Source organism: Ctenopharyngodon idella, chromosome 1 (genome assembly GCF_019924925.1).
Source record: "Ctenopharyngodon idella isolate HZGC_01 chromosome 1, HZGC01, whole genome shotgun sequence".
Taxonomy (NCBI): domain Eukaryota; kingdom Metazoa; phylum Chordata; class Actinopteri; order Cypriniformes; family Xenocyprididae; genus Ctenopharyngodon; species Ctenopharyngodon idella.
This window is the reverse complement of record NC_067220.1, coordinates 27,488,511-27,514,194: the sequence shown is the minus strand read 5'-3', so window position 1 is coordinate 27,514,194 and position 25,684 is coordinate 27,488,511. Positions and strand designations below refer to the sequence as shown.

General features: G+C 36.8%; 1 protein-coding gene across 17 annotated transcripts in view; it reads left to right on the top strand.

Annotated features, from left to right (window-relative positions):
* Positions 1–25,684, top strand: part of rims1b (regulating synaptic membrane exocytosis 1b) — a 102,832-nt gene that overhangs the window by 35,712 nt on the left and 41,436 nt on the right. For all 17 annotated transcript variants that reach the window (XR_007930678.1, XM_051897548.1, XM_051897512.1 and 14 more), the window contains 11 exons: positions 508–776; positions 2,761–3,635; positions 16,178–16,218; positions 16,379–16,489; positions 21,483–21,582; positions 21,811–21,934; positions 22,341–22,387; positions 22,995–23,113; positions 23,278–23,408; positions 24,271–24,442; positions 24,724–24,877. Coding sequence is in view for 16 of the 17 variants with exons in the window: in XM_051897548.1 (XP_051753508.1) it covers positions 508–776; positions 2,761–3,635; positions 16,178–16,218; positions 16,379–16,489; positions 21,483–21,582; positions 21,811–21,934; positions 22,341–22,387; positions 22,995–23,113; positions 23,278–23,408; positions 24,271–24,442; positions 24,724–24,877 (2,143 nt within the window). In the remaining variant the exon portion in view is untranslated. The remainder of the gene's footprint in view (positions 1–507; positions 777–2,760; positions 3,636–16,177; positions 16,219–16,378; positions 16,490–21,482; positions 21,583–21,810; positions 21,935–22,340; positions 22,388–22,994; positions 23,114–23,277; positions 23,409–24,270; positions 24,443–24,723; positions 24,878–25,684) is intronic.

Sequence of the window (25,684 nt, the reverse complement as noted above, 5' to 3'; positions counted from 1 at the left end):
CCAAACATTTTATGCTTCAAACAGTTCATAAAGACATCTGAAAAGAAATACATATGAATCGAGTGGTTTAATCCAAGTCAGATTTAGTCTACAGTCAAAAAATAAATAAATAAATAAATAAATTCCTGGGTTGAAAACAACCCAGTTGAAAATGGACTTGGGGTTGTTTTAATCTTTAATATCGCAGCTCATATTTACACCTGTTCAACATTGTCAGTTCCTATTCCCTCCTTGAAATTGCTAGATTGAATTTATGCTGGCTAAATATAGCTAACAAAAGTCCAGTGTTTGATGTGTTTTAGAGTGTGAATGTGTGTATGTACTGTATGTAAATATATTATGTGTTTATGTATATATGTCTGTCTCTCTGTCTAATTTTAAATGTCTTTAAAAAACTGTAAAAGAAAAACATTTTAATTCAAGTATTAGCTGTACTGTACATCTTGATCATTTTCAATGATTATCAGTCGCTGCCTCCCTTAATAACACTTCTATTTGTCTATGCAGGTGATGTGGGTATGTAACCTGTGCAGGAAACAGCAGGAAATTCTAACTAAATCAGGAGAATGGTTTTCATCAGGGCCTGGGGCTAGGCCTCTTAGTGTGGGCGCTCCCCTCAGTGGCTCCGAGTTGGAGAAGGACAGGAAGTTGCGCTCCAGATCCCAGGCTCCGGGCACTAACAACACTCTGCCACCCAATACTGGCCCTGGTTACCCCACCAAGGGAGCAGATATGATGCCCACCTTACGCTCCCGCAGCGAACCACCACGAGACAAGTAGGCCAAAAAACTTTACACACATTCCAATCCTAAGATATATATCTCAGGGACCTTACTGATCAAAATGAAGTATGCAGTGCAGCAGTGCATATTTACTGATGGCACTCAACTGACAACAGACAATGAGAAATATGCTGTTGGGTATTGTGTCAACTAGGGATGGGTCACAATGGTCGATTTGTTGCCTCTTGGGAAAGATTTATTATTTATTATTGCTGCATGGTAAAAATACAGTAAAATTACCATCCCTACAGCCATACCAGTGGCGCCAAGGAATGGCAGACTCTAATGATGTCATGCAATCTTACTCCCATTGCTTCACAGTCTCACTTTCAAGTACTTCACACAACCTTTACTAGCACTTCAAAGCTCAAAAGTCTGAATATTATCCAATTTAAATGTTATGTTTAATGTGATGGCCAAAAACATTTTTTTGTTCATCCTTTAAAGTTTGTTCATTGTTTAAAGGATGAACAAAAAAATGTTTTTGGCCATCACATTAAACATAACATTTAAATTGGATAATATTCAGACTTTTGAGCTTTGAAGTGCTAGTAAAGGTTGTGTGAAGTACTTGAAAGTGAGACTGTGAAGTACTTGAAAGTGAGACCTTTAAAGGATGAACAAAAAAATGTTTTTGGCCATCACATTAAACATAACATTTAAATTGGATAATATTCAGACAAGTCCTCACTTTTAAAACTAAAAATTTCGCAATGTAGGAACACTAAGACTTGATGAACAACAAAAACTTTTGTTTTAAAATCTAAAAAGACATTAAATTACCATATTTTTAGCTCCAACCTCAGGTAAACACACCTTGACCAGCTAATCAAGGTCTGTGAAGCAAATGGAAATAGTGCAAATAGTGTCCTGCACCCACTAGTAAAAATATATTAAAAATATCAAAAATGTCGGAATAATTTTTGGTTTGACTGTAGAAACAGGGAAGCAAATGGATCAATTTATTAACCGTAGCTGCATTAAAATTCATGCATTTAAAATCATGAACTAGCTATGAAAAATATATTTTTTATTAATATTAGTTCATTTTTACATATACTAATAGTATTTTTAACATTTAAATTTAGTTAAAAGGATAGTTCATCTAAAAGATGAAAATTCTCTCATAGTTTATTCACACTCATGTTGTTACAAACCCATAAGACATTTGTTTATCTCTGGAACACAAATGAAGATATCATAGAGCACATCAGATGTGGTAAACACAAGCTCAGTTGTTCTTACTTGGCATGTAATAACAAAATTTATTGGTTCTTGCAGAAGCGTGTTAGCATGACACACAAGAACAAACCTTACTGATTCTTGTGAGTCAAGCAAGAATGTTTGAGCTTCTCTTTACCATAATTTACACCAAAAATCCTAAATGAAATTTAGTTCATCATGTTCATCATGTAAAGAGATTGTGTCTTTCATAAGTCTTGGATCAAAGCGGTCAATTCATATGGAATACTTATACAATTACTTATTTTTAAGATGACGTCAAATTCTAAGTATTTCCAGGGTTATGTGAAAACAATAGTTATACAGGCTTCTTTAAGATAGATTAGTCCACTAGTCATTGGGTTCCCACTTCCCAGAACTGAATTCTCAAAATATGTGGTGTTACATATCCCTACTGTCAACATACAATTTGGTCTATTTTAAGCTGGACATTTCAACAAAATCTGTTCAACCTGACCTGTTTTCAACTGGCAGTATGTGGACTACAGCTCCTGCCTTATAATCTCTTTAAAAGATGACGTGTGTTTCCTTTCTTCCTATCAGATGCATATTCAGCTAAATCCTTTTTGCATTTGAATTCCCAAAACTGGTGTTGAGCTATGTATTATTCAAATAACTACTATTGTAGCAGCTGCAGTTGTATTGTAGCAGTTGTAAATGAAAATTGGACGTGGTACTTGGAAATTCCAAATACTATAATTTAAAGTCTTCTCTACTTCTATCTAATCAATAATAGGAAGAGACCTGTGTCCCTGCACGAGCAGAATGGAAAGGTGATTGGACGTGGAGAGAGAAGGCGGGGACCAGCCAGGTTGTCATCACAGGCCTCTGAAGATCGAGCTCCAGGTGAGAAGCGAGACATCAGACGATTGGAGAAAGGCCACTCACAGGAATACCCAGAGGATGATCCCACCCATCCTGAGCGGCGAAGGAGGCAAGAGGAGGAAGAGCGAGAGCGACAAAGACGAGAAGAAGAATACCAGACCCGTTACCGCAGTGACCCGAACCTAGCCCGCTACCCTGTTAAACCACAGAAGGAGGAACAGGAAATGCGTATGCATGCCAAAGTGTCCAAAATGCGTCAGGAGCGCCATCACAGCGACTTAGCCATCAACGAAGTGGGATTGATCCAAGATGGGGGTGAGGCTGCTGGAAATCGAATTAGCAGGCAACGAGTAGCTAACAACGACGACCGCAAGGCCCTTTTAGAGAACCATAGAGCGTATTCTATGGACAGGACCATGGTGGGTGGTGTTGGAATACAAGGATCCATCGCTAAACAGGGCCACGGTAGCCCTCACATGGGCCCTGCAGGGCCCCCAGACCTCAGGGATGGACAGGACTGGGGCCCAAAGGGGCATCTGGAACCTGGGTCCGCAGCTTTTCTGCACAGGGCTAAGCGAGAAAAGGCAGCAGAAATCATGCGTAAAGATTCATCTCTCAGCTCGGACCAATCGGAGTCATTACGGCCACCTCCACCAAGAGCTTATAGACCCAAACGAGGCCTCAATAAAAGGCAGATGTCCATCAGTAGCTCGGAAGAAGAGGGTGGCTCCACGCCTGAATACACCAGCTGTGAGGATGTGGAGATTGAAAGTGTTAGTGAAAAAGGTAAGTGTGTGACATTTTATCATGTAGCAAAATTTATTGTCAAATTGTAGCCACAAATTAACTAAAAAGTATTTCACTACAAAAAACAAAAAACAAAAAAACAAAACAAAACAAAAAAACTAATTTATATACACAAATACAGTAAATCTGGCAATAAATTAAAATGTATTTGAAATACATTTTTCTGTATATATTTTAGCAATCATGGCAGCAGTAAATTTAAACAGACTGATTGTGTGTGTATTTGTGTGTGTGTGTGTGTGTGTGTGTGTGTGTGTGTGTGTGTGTGTGTGTGTGTGTGTGTGTGTGTGTGTGTGAGATGCTGTTTTTATTACGTAGCACTGGCACCATTTTACATGAGGTTATTAAACTAGCAGGTTTTCTAAAATGAAATCTGGTTATGGCCATGAAACACCATAATGAATTTTGCTTTTTTTCTGGCATGTAATATTGTCCTAAAAAAGTAGTTAGGAGGCCTAATTTAATCTTGGTGAATTTCTCTCTTACTTCTTTTAGTATGTACAGTACACACTATTGCTCAATAGTTTGGGGTCAATAAGATTGATAGCTTGGAAAGAAATTAATACGTTTATTCATCAAGAATAAATTAAATCAATAAATTGATTAAAAGTGACTGTAAATACATTTATAATGTTACAAAATATTTCTTTTTCAAATAAATGCTGTTTTGAACTTTCTATTTTTCACAAATAGTAATCAGCACAATTGTTTTCAATTATAGGAAATGTTAGAATGCATAGTAGAATGAATAATGGCTGCTGAAAATTCAGATTTTTTAATTTATAAAAAATATACAGTTTCAAAATTGAAAATGATTTTAAATTGTAATAATATTTCATAATTTTACTGTTTTTCATAAAATATTTAAGCATAAGAGATTTCTTTCAAAAACATTAAAAAATCTCATACAGTGTAATGCTCTTTATTCAGCTCACTCACACACTCAGTAATCGATTCCATAGTTCCCAAACTGCATCAAAATGCACAAAAATGCAAATCAGGAATAATTCAGTAGTAAAAATGCTACCCCACACTTTATGGATGTAATTTTAACCCTTGTGCAACCTTATGGACATTTTTGTCCATTTCAGTTTTGTTTTGTTTTTTGTTATAAGTGTGCCTTTGTTAATGACAACTACATGAATTTTGGCTCAGGTGTTTATTTTTATTGGAATTTTAATATTTTACCCTCATTTCCTTAAAAAAATCAATTTTACCCTCCGTACAAAAAATACTCACACTCAGGACCTTAAGGACAAAAATGTCCACATTGAAACCCATTAAAACTGCAATTTTTTAACCCAGGGCCATTTGACTATAAAATGATACAATATTTGCAAATAAGCATTCATTCTATCGGCAAGGCTTCAAATTTTAAATTTTTACCATTTTTTACTAGATTGTGCTATATTTTCAAATTTGGCATATAAAAGAAATACTCGCTTTATTTGTGTTTTCTGCTTATGCATATTATAGAGTCAATTTGAAAAATAATGCAGCTATAATTGTGTGGGTATGTTGGTAAGGATGTCAGAGTGTAGTTTACATGTGTTTACTGAAAATTTAATGTGTGTAATTAGCTTGAAAGAAATTATATTGTACTGGCAATCAAAAATCCCACTCCATGTATGAGTCACACCCTTGGCAGGGTCATAGGGCCATGTGAAAACTATGAAAAGGGTCAAAGAAGGTTAATGAGCTTTGAGGTTTTTCTTTTTCGACCAAACATGCATCTTAACCCTTGATTGCACTTTTTCACTTGTTATTGTTTTTGTACGGAGATAAAAGGTACGCTTGAATTTGAAGTAGAAGTTCAGAAGCCCCTAAACACATTGTTTTAGTTTTCAACACAAGAAAATGCTGATTGTTTAGTCTGGTAGATTTTATACAAAGTTTGAGTTCACACAGGTGTCCTCACAGCCAAACCTATAAATATGTGGTGTTTGAGGGGTTGATCATTTCATTGTTTGCAAGATGAAGAGACGTTACTCAGCAGAGGAAGCTCTGAAGCTAGTGTTGCCCACTGACAGTGAGCACACAGGTGCATTAGAAGCTGAGTATGTAAAGAAACCGATTTGTAAAGCGTTAAAATTCTGAAAATGAATGAATGTTTGGTAATTATGAATAGAAGAGATGCTGATAAAAAAAAAAAAAAAAAAAAAACAGTCAGTGAAAGTGGAAAAAAATATTAATATATAATATTTCTATGACAGTTTTTTGGCATGGACATTTTTGTCCATTATGGACCTAAGTGTTAGTTTTTGTAAAAAATCTGACACTACATAAAAAATATAAATGTCTCAAAATTAATGTTGTTGTTCTTCATTGACACACCCAAGAATCTAATAAGCCAAGAAAAAAAAATTCTGCTTAGCATTTAGTTTATGAAAATAAACTACTATTTTTAATTTTTTCATTAAAAAAAAACACCTATGGCATTATGTAAACAAACCAGCATTTAAAGGGTTACAGTTCTTAAAATTAATGAATGTTTGGTATCTATGGATAGAACAGATGCTGGTTAAAAAATTGACATCAGTGAAAGTGGAAAAAAATATTAATAAATCATATTTTTATGACAGTCTTTGGACATGGACATTTTTGTTTAACTTTTTTTTTTTGATGCACAAGGTTTAAAGTGCAAACTTCACTTGTTCAGCTTCAATGAATGCAAATAATTAACATCCAGTTAAACATCTCTGCTTATATTTATTGTGAAATGCATGCAAGTGTATATGTGAGAGTGTTTGTATATACATATTACATTCTGAGCTGACTGAAACTGATTAAAGCTGCGCAATGTATACTGTATATATATATATATATATTAGGGATGGGAAGATTAACCGATATGTATCGATACGCGGTCATGTGCGTGCACGATGCGAGTGCATCGGTAGAGCAGCAGAGGATGAATGAAATTTTGGAAGCAAATCGAGATGCATCGGTTTTTTGCGAGATGCATCGGTTTTTCTGAGATACAGCTTATCCTTTTAATACAGAATGTATTTCTTTATTTATTAACAAGTGTTGTCAACCTGTTTTTTGCGCATAATTTAATCGACCTACATAAAGTAGGCCTAAGCAACGGACTTGTGGATGTGTGATGTTTCAAAGTAAAAGCAGCATAACACTGCTAGTTCATGACGTTAAGTTTTGAATATTCAGTGGCAAAATATATCTTTATAAAACTTATTTTCATAGTTGAAAAATGAAATCAATGGTAATCAATTGTGCAATGGTAAGCCTTCTTTCTGTTGAAAGAGTGCAAAGATTTTTTTTTAGTATATATTGCACTTATACGTTCTGTTTATCTTGGAAATACTTAAATAATATGTGCCATGTGTTCTAAAATGGCCCTCTACTGTAAACCGACACTCAGGCTCTGAGAGAAAAGCCAGTTTGTAAAAAAGTATTGGTTTTACTTGGTTAATAAATAATCAAACTAATTCAATGGCACCGCATCCTCTTTCACATCACCACATAAACTTGATCTAATTAGCTAGTGCTGAATTATCGCATCGTATCGTGATATGGGTGTGAATCGTATCGTATTGCATCGCAAAATGCCACACATGTATCGTTAATATATCGGATCGGATACTTTGTATCGAGATGCGTATCAGATCGGCATTATACCTTAGATGCCCAACCCTAATATATATATATATATATATATATATATCTATGTGTGTGTGTGTGTGTGTGTGTGTGTATATATATATATATATATATATATTAAATCTGACCTAAGTAGTTTATATCTAACACTTTTGCATATATTTTCACATCAAGGCTATAGATAGCATCAAGCTACATACATCATTGTCCATGATAATGATCAGTGCTGAGCCTTTTGTAAAAGAAAACCCTGCTAATTCATGCAGTGAAGCTGCATTTGTTTATTTGGAAAATTTTTAGGGCACCAGATTTGGGAATTAGGTCAGCAGCTCTCTCACATAAAACCGCTAAGTGACTGACTGGCCTGCGTCATTCCTGGGATGCAGCATGTTCCATTTGGGGACTTTTTCATATTCATCCTTGGGTAACACATTCCAGCTTTGAGTGCAGTTATGCTTTGGCTCTTCCCATTATTCTGAGCTGCAAGTCCACATGGTTTTGAAAGCCCCTGGCATGATTGATCAAGCTGTAATTTGGTCAAATTACAATTTTGTAAAAATTGTGAAAATATTATTTGATTGTATGCATTTAGGATACAAAAAGCTAGCTGTGAAATTAGCCTTAGGAAGACAAAGGAGTTTGTCATTTCATTCAGGATCCACTGTCATTTTCATCGCAGAACGCAATTAATCGCAGTACATAATTTGAGATTTAATAGAAATGATATTGTGGTGGAAATGTTTGTGTTTTAAGAGAGTTTATTTTAAGTTGAAGTTGAAAACCACTCTGAAGCCAGCATGTGCAAACATAATGTCCCCTGTCGGAGCCATGGCCTGATAGCAAACATGCTCCGACATGGGTAATTTCCCAATCCCATCTTACCCTCTTCTCTCTATCACCTCCTTTCAGCTCCTCCTATGCTGTCTTAAAAAGGCAAAATACAATAACTATGCCAAAACTGGAACTGAGAAAAAAGGTTTTTGATTGAATTTATTGATTTGATGGCAATTTTCACACTCTGAATTAGAGCATAACTAAGCCGCTCTTGTTTCTGTCACAGGACAGAAACCCAATATGAGTCATAATGGGGCTGCACAATTAATTGTGATCATGATTTATGCTTCTCTTGATTCATTTATTATTTATCCTGAAATCTTACATAATAAGTCTCCACAAGCTTTCATGACTGGGGTTGCCAGATGTCAAGAGTTTTCAACCATGCACACACGTTCCCTTTCAAAAGAACACCAGTTTTGCTTTGTGTGTCCGAGGGAAGAGCATGCTGCCCTTGCGTTGGAGCATGGCGATTGTGAGGAATGTGAATTGTTCACAGTTAAAGTGCTTCACGCTCACCTTACTTACTTGTGGGCCGGCACCCACAATGAGGTTGTGGGGCTTGCGTGTCGATCTGGGTGAGGTGCGAGATACGGGTCCATCCCTATCATTCGCTTTCTCTCCAGATTGGGTTGTCCTTTTGCCTGACTCCAAAGTGCACCTGGTGCCTCTTCGGCTCAGGTGGAGGACAGTGAATCTCTTGTTTCTGGCATGGATATCGAGTTCGCCACCTCTGAGCTTTCCTCCTGTGATTATAAAGCACAAGAGGAACTACTCTAGGTGATGACTCAGGCAGTAGCCAGATTACAACTACACTGGCCACATGAATAATACACCCCCAGACACTCTAAATTAGAGGATAGTTTTCTGACTAGTTGCCAGGAGGAGGAAACCTCACTGACGGTCTCTCCCCTTCTCCTCCATGATGAAATATCTCGTTCACATATACATTGTGTGTCTTTGTGGCCTTGACTATCATCAATGCAAAGGCACATGGTTTTACGATTAAGCCTCAGGTTAAAGAGACGCTTGCGGGGTATCTCTCGCCTGGGTCTGCATCATCATTAAAGAAACCTCCCTACCAAGCCATGCAGGACAACCTCCACACTGGTGAGGAAAGTTTTTCAAGCAGCAGGTCAGGCTGGTGCTGTGCTGCACACCATGGCGATGTTACAGGCATACCAGGCTGACCTGCTGAAGGATTTGAGCGTGGTTGGTACTATCGACGAAGGCTGGTACAATCATTCTCTGTGCTTCGTTGAGCCACAGATCTCTCTCCGTGCGACTAAACAGACGGCCCGTGCCATCTGCCGTTCAATGGGTGCGTTAGTCACCACAGAGACATCTGTGGCTTAATCTAATGGGCATCAAAGACAGAGACAGAGTGTTTCTGCTTGATGCCCCTCTCTCACCTTCCAGGCTGTTTGGCGACTTGGTCAACACAGTAGTCAACAGATTCCCGAAGGTGAAGAGGCACGAGGAAGCTTTCGTGCAGTTTCTTTCTCACTGCACTCAAGGGTAGGGGCTGTCAGCCACTCAGCCCCAACCTGGTCCTTCTCAGAGACAAGAGGCACAAAAGCAGAGTGAGGCGAGTCATGCTTCCCCTCGCCAAGATTGGAGACTGGCTCGTCATGATCAGCAGCCTTAAAAATGACCTGACATCTGGACTATCATCTCTAATAAGAGGAAGTCCTGTTGGCTTTGCACCCAGGTCACCCAGGTGGCCCCCCTCAGGACAGAGTGTGTAAAAATACATTAACCAGCTCCTTCCCGGCACCCTCACGAAACCACTGTAACATTCCCATCACCTCTGATGGTTTCCAGCGAAATGTTGAATGTTCTGTTGCTTCCTGTTATCACCCAGGACACAGAACATTCAACATCCCCCCAACAGGAAGTATTGAAATTGGTACCCCTTTCAGAGACCTTGGCAGTGTGGAAACTACTGCTGGGTATCTCTCCTTCTTTGGAGAATAGAGAATACAGAATACAGTTTGCTTATTGCCCTCCGTGTTTCAACGGCATGGTCCCCACTACCGTGAAACCGGAGCAGGTGCATCTGCTGTCACAAGAGCTGCAATCTCGCTGTCACAAGAGCTGCAATCTCTTCTGGGAAAAGGGGTCATGGGACATGTTCCCCTCCCAGAGAGAGAGTCAGGCTACTACAGTCAGTACTTTCTGGTTCCCAAAAAAATGGGGGGTTGCGTACGATTTTAGATCTTCACGGCTTGAACTGTTCCCTCAGAATGTTCAATTCAAGATGCTAACTATCAAGATGATTGTCACAAATCTAACATCATGATTGGTTCGTCACAATCGATCTCAAGGACACGTAGATTCATATAGAAATACTGCCAAAACACAGGAAGTTCCTGAGGTTTGCTTTCGGGGGCGAAGCTTACCAATATCTGATTCTTCCATTCGGCCTAGCCTTATCACCCCGCACATACACAAAATGTATGGATGCAGCTCTGGCTCTGCAGCGACTCCAGGCCATCCGCATTTTGAACTACATGGACAACTAGCTGATACTGACCCAGTCTCAAGAGCTTGCATATCGACATCAAGATGTCGTCCTAGCTCATCTAGTCTCCCAGGGGTTGAGACTTAACACCAAGAAAAGCATTCTCTCTCCTGCAACAGGGCATATATGGCCCTTCTTCACATTTGGCCCCTGAAGGGTACTAACTGAGGGACACTGGGCTTTCAGCTGACATCATAGAGACCATTCTCAGTGCTAGGGCTCCCTCCACAAGAAGGATCTATGCCTCTAAATGGGGTGTCTTTGAAAGGTGGTGTACTGCACGCCATGCAGACCCAGTCCACTGCCAGATTGTTTCAGTGCTGGAGTTTCTGCAGGAAAAACTATCAGCAGGCACATGCCCCACCACTCTCATGGTTTTTGTGGCCCATTAGAGCCAAGATACCCTCATGCCATATTCCTCGAGAGGCTGGTTGAGACTCCCGTTGAACTAGGGGTTGAACAACTTCAGATTTTTTAAAGATGACATTTATGTGATTAAAGTCGAATCAACATCGACTAGTTAATGATGACGTCATTAATGAACAAATAAAGAGCCATTATATTTCTCACAGATTTCTGCTCGTTGTAAATCAGTTACAGATAAAGTAGCACAGTAAAGATTACATTTATATGAATGCATTAGTGAGAGAGCGATTGCATGCGTTCTATCTGGCACCGCCTCTCTACTGATAGTGAAGCTGTGTGTTGTAGTTACTAAGAAACTAAAACACACAGCTGCACGCTATTGTCTGTGTGTGTAGCCGCGCAGTTTAGAATGGCAACTAACTTACCTGTACAATAAGCTTTTTAAAACATGCATTCATCCGATAAATATTGAGCATCCAGATGGTATAATCAAACATATCTTGTGAAGTGCTCTCGGAGTATGCATTTATTTGTCATTACTTGTTGGATACGGAGCGTAAAGATGGACTTCAAAGATCCTGTTGGCAGAGCATTAAAGTCCACTAGTCCACTTAAGTTGATTTTCCTCATTATGATTATTCACACATATCACACATATCACACATATCTAAACTAACAAACACATAAATACACACATGTCACATCTACATGGGTAAATGAGAAATGATAGAGTGGAAATGGATATGGGAACAGGAAATGGAGCTGTGAAGAAAAGTCAAAAACAACCTGGAAGGACCATCAATTTTCTCAGTAGTAAAGCACCTTTGCTAACAAAGGGGTTCACAAATTAATACTAAATCGCTGTTTAGTGTTCAAATGTACGATACTTGCAAAATGCCTTTAGCTGCTGAGGAGCATCTGGATCTGCAGGCTGAGGAGAAATCCTTGATGGTTCGGTCCAAAGTTGTAATCAATATCTTCTGTGTTGGTTGAAGAAATATGAAACAACTTGTGCTGTTAATTTGACTCTTGTAGTAGGAAAGAGTTCTTTCTCTCTCCTAGATGAGCACATGGCTGGGGTGGAGGCTTAGGCCTATAGGCCTCGGCCTGAGAGGTAACCCAGCAGGAGATTTCTTGAGTCCATCGAAGAAGCAAGAGTGCGGAGTTGTGCATCTCTTTTTAGGGTCTGGGAGAAGTCACGCCTCCCAGGGTGGATCTGACCAGTGAGGAAAGTGGAACTTATGAGCGGGAACTTCCTCTGTGGGGGAGTTTATGAGCCTTTGTGTTTCTAGCAGGGCGTTTGCCTATGTAACTGGCTGGGTTGTTGAAGAAGAAACTATTAAAGATTCTTGTCATCCTAATATGTTGCATAGGTATCAACATCTCATATACACAAGCATTTAAGTCTTCACGATATGAACCCATAGACACTAAACATGGCATAATTGAAGTTACATTAAATGTAAAACATGCAAATATAATACTGAATACAATACAAGAGACAATACACAAACAGTAATAATGGATACCATGTCCTGGGGATATGCATGTTAATTTATAGAACAGTCTGTCTATAAATTAATGCAGAAAGGTCTGTTTTCAGGCTTTGTGTGTCTTTCCTATGGGCCTGACTCACAATGACTTTTGATGCAGAATTCTGCATAGCTGCATAGTTTCGGGTCATAAAATAAGTCTTATCTGATGGTGTCCATGGTAACTGTGCAGGAGCAGGAGAAACTTCACCGACTGTGTCCAGTCCATGCTCTTCAGACCTATGTCCAGCACACTAGCCAGTGGCGTAAGTCAGAGCAACTCTTCGTTTGCTATGGAGGTTGAAACAGGGGGGCAGCCTCCACCAAGCAAACATTGTCATATTGGGTGAGGGATGCTATTGCTCTAGCTTATGAGGCACGTAAGCAAGCTTCGCCTCTAAGCATTAGGGCTCATTCTGCCAGGAGGTTTGCTTTCTCCCAAGCCTTGGCAAGGGCAGAACCCCCCAAGCCCCCCAAACCAAAGGAATAGTCCATGTTTCATTCAGTATGTGCGGATGGTGTTCTTGGGTTCTGCATGGTAAAGTTGTATGACAGTTTTATGAACGCAATCAAGACGATCAAATGAAACTATAAAATTTTATACTAGACTGTATATTATCTTGTTTAGGGTTTGGCACTTTAAACATCTTCCAACTTTGTTGCTGAAGGCTAAAATACTTTGTGATATGCCGCCCTTAAGTTAACTCTGTTAATTTATAGCATTACTGAATCTGTATGAGACTATCATTAAACACAATTTCTAAAGTGGGATAATTCCCAGTAACACTTTACAATAAGGTCTCATTTGTAGTATTGTTTATTCTTAGTTCATGTTAACTTAAGAAGTTAACTAATGTTAACCAATGAAACGGGCCCGATACCAAGCTCATGTACTTGTACTCGTACTCGTAAAAATACCCCCGATACCAAAGACCGATACCTCACGTGACGTAACTGACATTACCTGCACAGAGACACCGGCAGTAGCAGCAGAAACAATGTCAAACTCAGAGGTGTGGAAATACTTCAAAATTAATGATGACAACACACACATTGCGAACTGCATGCTATCAATCACAATTCGTTATCGATTAGTGAAGGCGGGATAGGCGGAATCGCGCTGAATGACACAGACCAGAAGCGCTCTCTCTCTCTCTTTCTTGTGCGCGATCCCAGTTCTCTCAGACAGCATGCGATCAGTTCTCCTTGCGCCCGAATGGTCAAATGCACACGTAGTTGTCAAAATGTCCATCGTGTGGAGTATCTCACGTAAATACAGTCGGTTATTGCTTAAGTGGATGTAAACGTTTGTGTGAAAACAGGATATGTGTCAGTATCCATGGATTTGGTCTTAAAGGGACCGTAGCCTATATTTGTCATTAATGTTAATAAAACAACAAAATATGTTAAATAAATGTATACATGGTAAATAAACCTACTGTATCTGAAAAACTATTTTATATAATTTGTATCTCTATAGTATTTGTTGTATTGTTTGTAATTTGTTTGTAAATTTCTTTTTATATAACAACAATTATATATATTGGTAATTATGCCCTTTGAAGGTTATTGGACACTGTGAAATTTTTGTTCTTTAAGTTTGTGACAAGCACATAAAAATTATTGCTTTTTTCATTAGAGTAATAATGAAGAAGCTGTCCTACATTCATTAGTCTCACTGTGTTGTGCTTGGAAAACTGCAACATCATCAAAAAAAAAAAAAAAAAGAGAGAGAGAGAGAGAGAGAGAGAGAGAGAGAGAAATTAATAAATGTATAGGCATCGGTATCGGTATCGGCAAGTACTAGAAAAAAAGTATCGTTACTCGTACTCTGTCCTTAAAAAATGGTATCTGTGCATCCCTAAATGAAACCTTAACCTTGTTACCAAATTCCCTCTTCCTGTATGGTAAATGTCAAATGCTGAGCCTCATTAAACCACCACATGTATTGATTAGGGCTGTCAAAATTACAGATGTGATTAAATATTTAACACAGTTAATTTTTCTTAACGCTGAATTTATTCCATATGACTTCAGCAAAATGATTGACAGGCAGAGAGAGATTAATAAAATACTTCTTTGTACATTGAATTTTATATACACATAAATTTGTTCCAAATTTTGTTTGACAGCCTTAGTATTGCTGTTTGTTATTTGCTTTGTGGCCTGAAGAAGAATTCAAGATCAAACTTATTTGGATCTGAACTTTAAGCTAGCAAAGACACATGGTAACAGTTTATTTTAATGCTCCCTTTTGAACATTCTGTTGACTATAAGTAACTTTGCAACTAGGTGTTAACTAACTCTCATTAGAGTATTAGTAGACTGTCTTTTTAATATCTGCTAATACTTTATTGTGATGGTCCCCCAACAGACATTCTACTGACTATAAGTAACTTTGCAAGTACATGTCAACGTATTCTAACCCTAACCCTATCAGTCTACTAATACTCTAACACTCTAAAGAGAGTTAGTAGACATGTAGGTGCAATGTTACTTACAGTCAACAAAATGTGTTAAAGGGACCATCAAAATAAAGTGAAACCAGACACATATATCTCAGAATTCTAGAGAATAATTTCTCACAAAGCAGGGTTATTAACGTTAAAGATACACTATGTAACTATTGGCACTCTAGCAGTTAAAAAAAAAAAAAAAAACTGCATGCATTTTGCTGAAGAACATTGTTTTGGTTGTACTTTGGCTCTGTATGACTGTGCAAATAAATATGGTTCTTTCTCATAACTAAAAAAAAAAAAAAAAAAAGAGAGAGACCAAGATTATCCTACTGCTCATAAAACATTCACTTTTAGGCTTAAGAGATATAACCAGTTCATGGAAAGGATCTTAGGCTGACTAGCTAAAGACATTACTGTAGCTTTACCCATTTATAGACATGGTACTTCCTTGAAAATAAATTCCAGCACAGCACTACAACAAACCATAATGAAATGACCCTTTACAATAGATAATGCTTTACAATGAATTCTGTTTGAGAGCTTGGCAATTTATCTGTTCAATAAAATACCTTACCTGTTGAGTAATAAAAACGCCATCTTTTCATTGCTTTTACAACATTTCAAATCCCACAGTTCTAGACCTCTCCGAAAAGCCAAGCCAATGTTGATTCTCGTTTTATTATGAGCACTGTTGCATTCTCTTTTTGCCAGCAGACTCTCCTCTATTCAGCATTTGTTTCCCCATAGGTTCGAGATTTAGCATGTTCCCTGTCAGCTTTTCTCACTCGTTGTGACAACTAACCTATGCCACTCCCACACCACACACATTAAAGTAACCAGAGTAACTTTTCTCTATTTTTGGATATGACGAAACATACGCAGTCATGAAGTATGTACGCAAATATGATGTATGTATGCAATTTCCCACGAAAACCATCTTGTCAGGTCTAAAATATAAACACTTATAACAGCTTACCATAGTGAATCAGGGTAACACAAAAACACATTTTGTACACATGATGTATTGACTCGTTATTTAATTTTTGTTTATTTTGAACACCAGTACACAGTTACATGGTGTACCTTTACCTAAAACTAAAACCATAAAAAATGCTTCTACAACTGCTACACATTGTTTAATTACTGTTTATAATGTCCATTATAATGTCAATTTTTATTTTGCAGGTGACTGGGACTGTCATCCTCTGGATCCCACTGTGTGGCATGTAAGTATTTTAAATTTGATGTCAATCATATATAGTAATAGCAGACACATAAGTTGTTTGATTACAGCATGTTTCTGTAGCTGAACTCTTTGAAATGTATGTCAGCACATGTATTTTCAGCATTAATAGCACTGAAAAAGCATTGTTTGGTTCCTCGCAGCATCCAGTGAGCTGGCAGCCATCCAAGGAGGGAGATCATTTGATTGGCCGCATCACTTTAAGTAAGCGCTCTACCATGCCGCGAGAAGCCGGTTCCCTACTGGGTCTGAAGGTGAGCTTGTCAATGACAGTTTACACCAGCTAATAACATTGTCTGTGTCTTGCACTTGAAGGGTTGTACTACACTAAAGGAGTGGTCACTTTTACCGTTGCTCATTGAAATTTAGCAGGTGAAAGACAGCAGGGTCGGATGTGACAGAGTATGATGAATACTTTTTTTTTTTTTTTTCAATTGCGTTGGCACAATTTTCACAAGCAATTGATACATTTTCAAAGCTCTTAGTACTAATATCACAACAGATCATCAAAAGTGCACTTTTTCAAACATTTCAGCATATTTTTAATTGTGTTAGTTCAATACACAAAATCACAAAGTGTCCTTTTCACTACACAAAATAAGTGTTTCATCTATATAAATGTTTCATTCACAGTTACTGCCTTTCATAAAGCTCTTATTATCAAACTTTTGATTTGCATCTCTTTCGTTCAGTTTAATACATTTGTCTTTTATTTAATCCAAATGAATTTAATGGTTAATCAATGAATCATTTGGCATATCTATAGATTTCTATAGATATTGATTAAGACATAGTTTCTATAAGGCTTGTTTGCAATTTCAAATATGGATAACCAACTGTAATGAATTCTTTTTACATAAGTAATTTATCTTGATGATAACCTCTATGTTCAAAGTTTGTGCAAGCATGCACATGTGTATGTGTGTGTGTGTGTTCTTGTGTATATGGTTTATGAGGACACAAACGTGTATAATGACATGGGTATTACAACGTAAACATGGTTTATGAGGACACTTCCTGTGTCCTTGTAAACCAAATGGCTTAAAAAACACACTAAATTTATTTTTATTTTTATTTTTTTTTTTTTATAAAAACCCTACCCCTAAACCTATCCATCACAGAAAACATTCTGCATTTTTACATTTTTAATAAAACATTGTTTAATATGTTTTTAAAGCTATTTTAAATATGAGGACTCATGAAATGTCCTCATAAAACATGTTTACGTCGTAATACCAGTGTAATATCCAAGTCATTATACAATTTTGTGTCCTCATAAATTATTCAATTCAATTCAATTCACATTTATTTGTATAGCGCTTTTCACAATACATATCGTTTCAAAGCAGCTTTACAGAGAATGCATGTCAACATTACAATTTGGAGACTGCAGTTAGCTAATAATGTAATAATTTAGGCGATTAATATACAATCACTGTTAGCAATTTAATTGAAGGTAGAAGCAAAGAGCTCCTGGAAAAATGAATTACATATTAACAATAATTAGGATATTTAGAAATTTGCGAATGTGCGTGTTGATCCAGATGTTGCATCTTCTGAAGTTATCGCAGGAGTTGGCGCCGTCTCTTCCAAAGTTTTAGTCATCTGAGGTCTTCTTAAGAGGCTGGATCCAAACTTAAACTGATGTACTCTCTAGTCACCTCGGGACGGGCGTCCCGAGGTAAATCAGAAAAGCAAATGGAGAATAATTAGCATAGCTGCTGTTCATAACATTAAGCAAAGATAGTCATGTGCAATTGATCTGATATGAGATGGATTATGTGAATGCTTGGCTGAAGAGATGTGTCTTTAATCTAGATTTAAACTGGGTGAGCGAGTCTGAGCCCCGAACATTATCAGGAAGGCTATTCCAGAGTTTAGGAGCCAAATGTGAAAACACTCTCCCTCCTTTAGAGGACTTAGCTATCCTAGGTACAACCAGAAGTCCAGAGTTTTGTGATCTTAAAGAGCGTGAAGGATTGTAGGGCGATAAAAGATCGGTTAAGTACACAGGAGCTAAACCATTTAGAGCCTTATAGGTCATTAGCAGTACTTTATAATCGATATGGAACTTAATAGGTAACCAGTGAAGAGATGATAAAATTGGTGTTATATGATCATATTTTCTTGACCTGGTAAGAACTCTAGCAGCTGCATTTTGTACCAATTGTCGCTTGTTTATTGAGGAAGCAGGGCAACCAGCTAGTAATGCATTACAGTAATCTAGTCTAGACATCATGAAAGCATGAACTAACTATTCTGCATCAGAAACAGATAACATATTCCATATCTTAGCAATGTTTCTGAGGTGGAAGAAGGCTGTTTTTGTAACATATAAAATATGATTTTCAAAGGACAAGTTGCTGTCTAATATAACACCCAGGTCTTTAACTGTCGAGGATGGAGTAACAGTACATCCTTCTAAATGCAAATTGTAGTCTGAGAGATTCTGTGTACAGGTTTTTGGCCCAATAAGTAATACTTCAGTCTTATCTGAATTTAATAGAAGAAAATTACTAGTCATCCAATGTTTTACTTCTTTAACACACTCTGTCAGATTGGATAATTTAGAGTTTTCATCTGGTTGTGTTGAAATATATAATTGAGTATCATCGGCATAGCAGTGGAAACTAATTCCATGTCTTCTTATAATATTACCAAGTGGCAGCATGTATATTGAAAATAGCAGAGGGCCTAACACAGATCCTTGAGGCACTCCATAATTTACTATCGTTATCTTAGATTTTTCCCCGTTTAAATAAACAAAATTGTGACGGTCTGATAGATACGACCTAAACCACCGTAATGCCTGTCCCTGATACCAGTGTAATTCTGTAGTCGATCTAGGAGTATTTTATGATCTATAGTGTCGAACGCAGCACTGAGATCAAGTAACACTAGCATTGAGATACAGCCTTGGTCAGAAGCTAGAAGTAAGTCATTTGTAATTTTAACGAGCGCAGTTTCTGTGCTATGATGAGGCCTGAATCCTGACTGAAATTTTTCATAGATAGCATTTTTTTGCAAGAAGGAGCACAATTGGACCGACACCACTTTTTCTAGTATTTTAGATATAAATGGAAGATTTGAAATGGGTCTGTAATTTGCCAATACATTTGGATCTAATTGTGGTTTCTTAATGAGAGGCTTAATAACTGCTAACTTGAACGGTCTTGGAACATGACCTAGAGATAAAGACGAGTTAAGAATATTGAGAAGAGGCTCTTCTGCTACAGGTAACAATTCTTTCAGTAGTTTAGTGGGTATTGGATCTAATAAACATGTTGTTGGTTTAGACGCTGTGATAAGTTTATTTAGCTCTTCCTGTCCTATAGTTGTAAAGCACTGCAACTGTTCTTGAGGGACGATAATTGAGGCTGAATCATAAAACTCTGTCAAGGGTTGTACATTTACAACTGTATTTCTGATGCTTTCGATTTTTTCAGTAAAGAAATTCATAAAGTCATCGCTACTAAACTGTAATGAAATGTTTTGTTCTGGTGATGTCTGTTTATTTGTTAATCTAGCCACTGTACTAAATAAGAACCTTGGATTGTTTATGAAAACAAGCGCGCGCACACACACACACACACACACACACACACACACACACACACACACACACACACACACACACTTTGATCATAATGGTTATAATCTACTAAGGAATTCATTACATTTGGTTATCCATATCAGAATTTGCAAACAAGAAACTATGTCTATCGAAACAATATCAACAGAAATGCTAAGAGATGCACAATCCAGCACATATTCTTCCTCCTCTCCCATACCTCTTCTTCTCCCTTGTCCTGATCCAACTACTCCTCTCCTCCTTCAACAATTCCTCTCCCTCGCCCAGACATTATTTTTTTCTCTCTCCGCCCCTCTGTGTTGTTCTGCATCCACACTGAACAAAACCAATTCAAAGAGTCCTATTTTACTGTATGTCCATGTAATGAAAAGAACATCAACAGCTGACTATGCCTCCAGCTGAGATTGGAATCTGCTATTTCTCAATATTTCAGTGATCTGCTACTTAAAAAAATGCTTATCAATTGTTTCAGTATTTGTTTTATATATTTTGTCAATACTTTTGAACTGCTGTTGTTGCAGAAGTGGAGGCTTAATACTATATTTAAGGTTTGGAACATTAGGTCTTCATTTCTGACATACTGTGTTTAAGCATTTGTAAATAAGACCAGTAAAATCCATGATTTTGGATACTTTGTGATTTTGTGTATTGTACTAACACAATTGAAAACATGCTGAAATGTCTGAAAAAAGTGCACTTTTGATGATCTGTTGTGATATTAGTACTAAGAGTTTTTAAAATTTTACACTTGCTTGTGAAAATTGTGCCAAAGCAATTAAAAAAAAAAAAAAAAAAAAAAAAACTAACTCAGCAACAAGGGTGATTTGAAACATGTATCTTGCATTGTTTGCTATTGAATGAACTGATTGTTACAAGTACTGAATTGAAAGAAGATCATACTGTGGTCTTTCGGTGATTAAACCAAATGTTCTCATTACATATCACAATGATTTCGTGTTTTAAAACAATGATTATGTGGAATGAAAATACGTACAACTAGAATAAAACATGCGATCAGGTTTTGAAAGAAGGACTAGGTGTGTTACAATTGTGATCAGTTTGGAGTTTTGTACTAAGAGTTTTGAAAATGCTTATCTTGTGAAAATAGTACCAAAACAAATAATAATAATAATAATAATAATAAAACTGTAATATGGGAATAATGATAATGAAATAAACATCCAAAGCTATTCTGTCAGCTAGCAAATGAACCAATTCTAAATAACTGCTTTTCAAACAGATTTTTATGGATCATTTTATAAAATTGAAGTGTAGGGTTATACAAAACTAGCTGAGTAAACATAGCCAGGAAGAGATACCATCATCTGTACAATCATATTCATAAGTATGTTTTTTTTCTTTCTTTTTTTTTTTACTGTTCTGGTGTCTGTACTCCTGATATTTTTATTTCCTTATTTTATAATTCTAAACACATTTTTTTCTTTTGTTTTGTCATCCCTGGTAAATGATTGGATATTTTGTTATCCTATTTATGCATTTGGCAGACATTTTATCCACAGTGATAAGCAGAGCGTAAACAGCACATAGTGCCATGCTTTACAAAAGGTCTATGTAAAGAAGCTGAAGAACAGTACTTAATTTGTTATTGCAGATTGTGAGTAAACATGGTTGACTCTTTCATCTGTCCTGTCCAGGTGGTTGGTGGGAAAATGACGGAGTCAGGGAGACTGGGGGCCTTTATCACCAAAGTAAAGAAAGGAAGTTTGGCTGACATCGTAGGCCATTTACGAGCAGGTAATGATTATTTAAATTTGGCTAACTATGTAAGATAACTATGTAAGATTTTAAAATCTTTTTGACCATAGCTTTATGGATGTCTTTTGCTAGATCTCTGTTGATATTTTTGGTTGCATAGCTACATGTAATTTTTCACAGCTCATTATTCAGTCAGTCTGTCTATGCAGGACACCACTAAGTGCTAAATGGTTTCTTTTCTTTTTTTTTTTTTTTTTTTGATTTCAGGTGATGAGGTGTTGCAGTGGAATGGAAAGGCTTTGCCTGGAGCAACTAAAAAGGAAGTGTACAATATTATTCTAGAGTCCCAGTCAGCACCTCAAGTGGAAATAGTTGTTTCCAGACCAATTGGGTAAGCTAAACAAAGCACAAAAATCAACAGCTGGTTTGGAAATGAAATAACAAACCTCTGGATATATGAGTGACTCCAATGATTTTTCTTCCTGTTGCACGTTAAAGATGTATTCAACGTATTCTGTCCAAAAACTTCTTGAAAAAGGTCTATAGAGCATATCAGTAAGTAAAGAATCTGAGAGTATTATTCCTCCCAGTGTCCCATTGTCACCCTACATGCCCAGACCCTCCTCTCACAGTTAAAGCTGTTCAACCATTACATTAAAGTGGTCCTTTGGTTCCCTTTTCTTTCCTTTGACTGGACAGTGTTTCCATGATGTCTCAAGTGGAAAAAACTGACAGAGAGAAAAACTAATGATCTGTCAACTGACATTCTTTTTTCCTGTGTTTCAATTTTTCTACAGAGATACACCTAGACTTCCCGGGACATCACATCCTCCTCTAGAATCAAGTAAGTTTTGTGAAAATTCATCGACTGAATAGTCATCATTTACTCACACTCATGTCATTTGAAAATTCTGTCATAATTTACTCACACTCATGTCATTAACAATGTTAACAATGTTAATGTTTTTTTGTTTATAAACTGACAATGAATAAAGGGTAAAGAATTTACAATATATATATATATATAATTTTTATTTTTTTTTTTTCTTAAATGTACTCCTTGTAATATTATTTTAGAATTAAGATTACATGTTCATTCATGTTTAAATCAATACTATATATATTTTTGGGGGGGATATTTTGTTTAATTATACACTTTTGTAAACTAAAATATTAATTTATAGAATAAAACTAGATATAATTTTAGTAAGAGTAAAACTGACTATAAATAATTAAAAATAAATGAATCTGAATGACATGACAAAAACTGATGAGAAAATCTAGCAAAATGAACTGCATTAGGGTGTGTAAATGATAACAGAATTTACATATTTGCATGAATTATCACTTTAACTCCTAATTTTATCCTTGTTATTAAGCCATTTCTCCACTAAGCATGCAATACATCTTCACAGCTGCACATTTAACATGTCAGCTATTTAAAATTACAGCTGGTTCGAGTTCTATAGATGAATCACAAAAGATGGACCGTCCATCCATCTCTGTAATGTCACCAACTAGTCCCGGGATGTTGAGAGACCTCCCTCTGGTACTGCCAGGCCAGCTGTCGGTAAGTGTAAAACCGCTTTGCAGAGAAAATATTTAGCCCTGTTTTCTCAACTGAAAAGGAAGGTGGTTTGGTGACATGACATATTTTATCTGCTAGCTCACATTTAAATTATGTATTGCCAACATTTTGTGAAATTTGAGAAAGTGTTATTTCTTTTTACCAAGGTGAAATTATGGTATGATAAAGTGGGCCATCAGCTTATTGTAAATGTCCTACAAGCACGAGAACTGCCCCCCCGACCTGACGGACGACCCAGAAATCCCTACGTCAAAATGTATTTTCTTCCTGATAGAAGGTAAAAAAACAAAAAAACAAACCTAAAATATATTTAAATTTACAGATTTTTTTTTCAAGAGGTAATAGTTTGCATGCACTACCATTCAAAATTTCATTTTCATTTTTTAAATAAAAAATATAGTTTTATTCAGCAAGAACATTTTAAATTGTTACAGAAAACTTCTATTTGAAATAAATGTTTTTCTATTCATCAAAGAATCCTGAAAAAATGTATCACAGTTTCCACAAAAATATTAATCAGCCCAACTATTTTCAATAATGATAATAATAAGAAATTATAATAATAATGAAATAACCAAATCAGCATATTAGTATGATTTCTGAAGGATCATGTGATTCTGAAGACTGTAGCAAAGGCTGCTAATAATTCAGCTTGCTCTTTCAAAAATACTTTAAAATAGAAAATAGTTATTTTAAATTGTAATTATATTTCACAATGTTAAAGTTTACTGTATTTTTTGATTAAATAAAGATTTTATCAAAGACAAAGGTCATTATGAGCATAAGAGACTACAAATTTTGAATAATAGTGTAGATTGGTGGCATCAGAAATACATTATTTTTAATACATATTATTTTTATTTTTTTAAGTATTTGTTATGTTTTTGTATATATTTTTTTTCTTTCATGATATATTTATCAGTATACTAGCTTTGTACTCTAAGACCTGAGTTGCATTTTCCATTTTGGGTAATGCTGAGTTTATAAAATGCATTCCATGTAAAAAGATTGAATAATAAGCAGGTGGAAATGGAATCTGCAGACTTTTTGTTGCTTTTTCTGTGCTGATTTTTGGGAGAAATTTGCAGAGAAGTTTTGCAGAGTGTACACACTCTTTTAAACACACTACATTCCTCTAGTGACAAGAGCAAGAGAAGGACGAAAACTGTGAAGAAGAGTGCAGAGCCAAAATGGAACCAGACGTTCCTGTATTCTCACATCAACCGCAGAGACTTCAGAGAGCGCATGTTGGAGATCACTGTTTGGGACCAGCCCAGAGTCCAGGAAGAAGAGAGTGAATTTCTGGGAGAGGTGTGTCTGCTTCAATTATTTTGTTTTGACAGTAAGATATCTATGTATCTATATATAGGTTCAGAACATCATATAATATGTATTTGTATAAATTCATTTCAGAAGTGAATTCAATGAAAAGTGCATGTTTGAAGTAATGTGTTCAATTTCATTGACTCCACTGGATTCACTTAACATAACATCAATACAGTACAGGACCCTTCAGGAACTTTTGGCCTCCAAATAGGTTCAAATCCTCTATCATGGTTCAAATTCCTCTTTCTGGCTGTCTCTTTGCCCAGATTCTGATTGAGCTGGAAACAGCTTTATTGGACGATCAGCCACACTGGTACAAATTGCAGACCCATGATGTGTCATCCCTACCGTTGCCTCAGCCATCCCCCTGCCTCCCACGCAGACATGTTCATGGAGATAGTCCTAGTAAAAAACTACAAAGTAAGTAAAAGCTAGTATATGTGCTACTAGTGTGTGTTGTCACTGTAAAACGTGAGCTGTTCATAGAACTTAAATAATGAAGGCAACAGTTTGCATGTTTTTTATTTTTTTATTTATTTACATAATTTTTAAAATAATTTGAAATGTATCTACTGACCATACAATGTCTTAAAATTTGAGTCTAGATGACTTGATTACCTGTTTAGATAAAGTATATTCCCCTTCGAAGTGGAACTTTGATGCTGTGTCATTTCGTTGATGCTATGGGAACGAAGCAGATGCCAGAAATGCACATGGTCAGCTTCTTTGTCTTCAGAAGTTGCTTGCTTGTTGAGCGTGTGTCTGTTCCTGTATTTTGTGTGTATTTTAAGTCTTTAGACAGGAGTTAGAAAACAATTTCAGGACTGAACTATAGGAGATGTGTGCCTCGTGCACACACTTTATTACAGCGGATGACTCACATGACGTGCATTTTCTATATTGGGTTAGGAGCATGCTTGGTTAGTCCTTGAGTGGGCTGATTGTGTACATTGTGAAATTACAATATGCTTAAGCTCCAATCCCGCTTGGCTCTCTTCCTGAGGGATGAGAGTCAAGCAACTGCACCTCGTGGCTCGGGTCCCGCTGCTGCCGAGACAGTGTGGTGTCTCAGCTCATGGGGATCGCAGGTCGAGTTGGTGGAGACGGGTGAGTACACACTATCTCTTGCTGTCTCTACTAACTCTGAGGACCCCGTTTTGGATCTCTACGTTCGCTCTGCGATTTCTTTAGTCCAAAATGAGGAACTCATGCTGTCTGAATCTAACT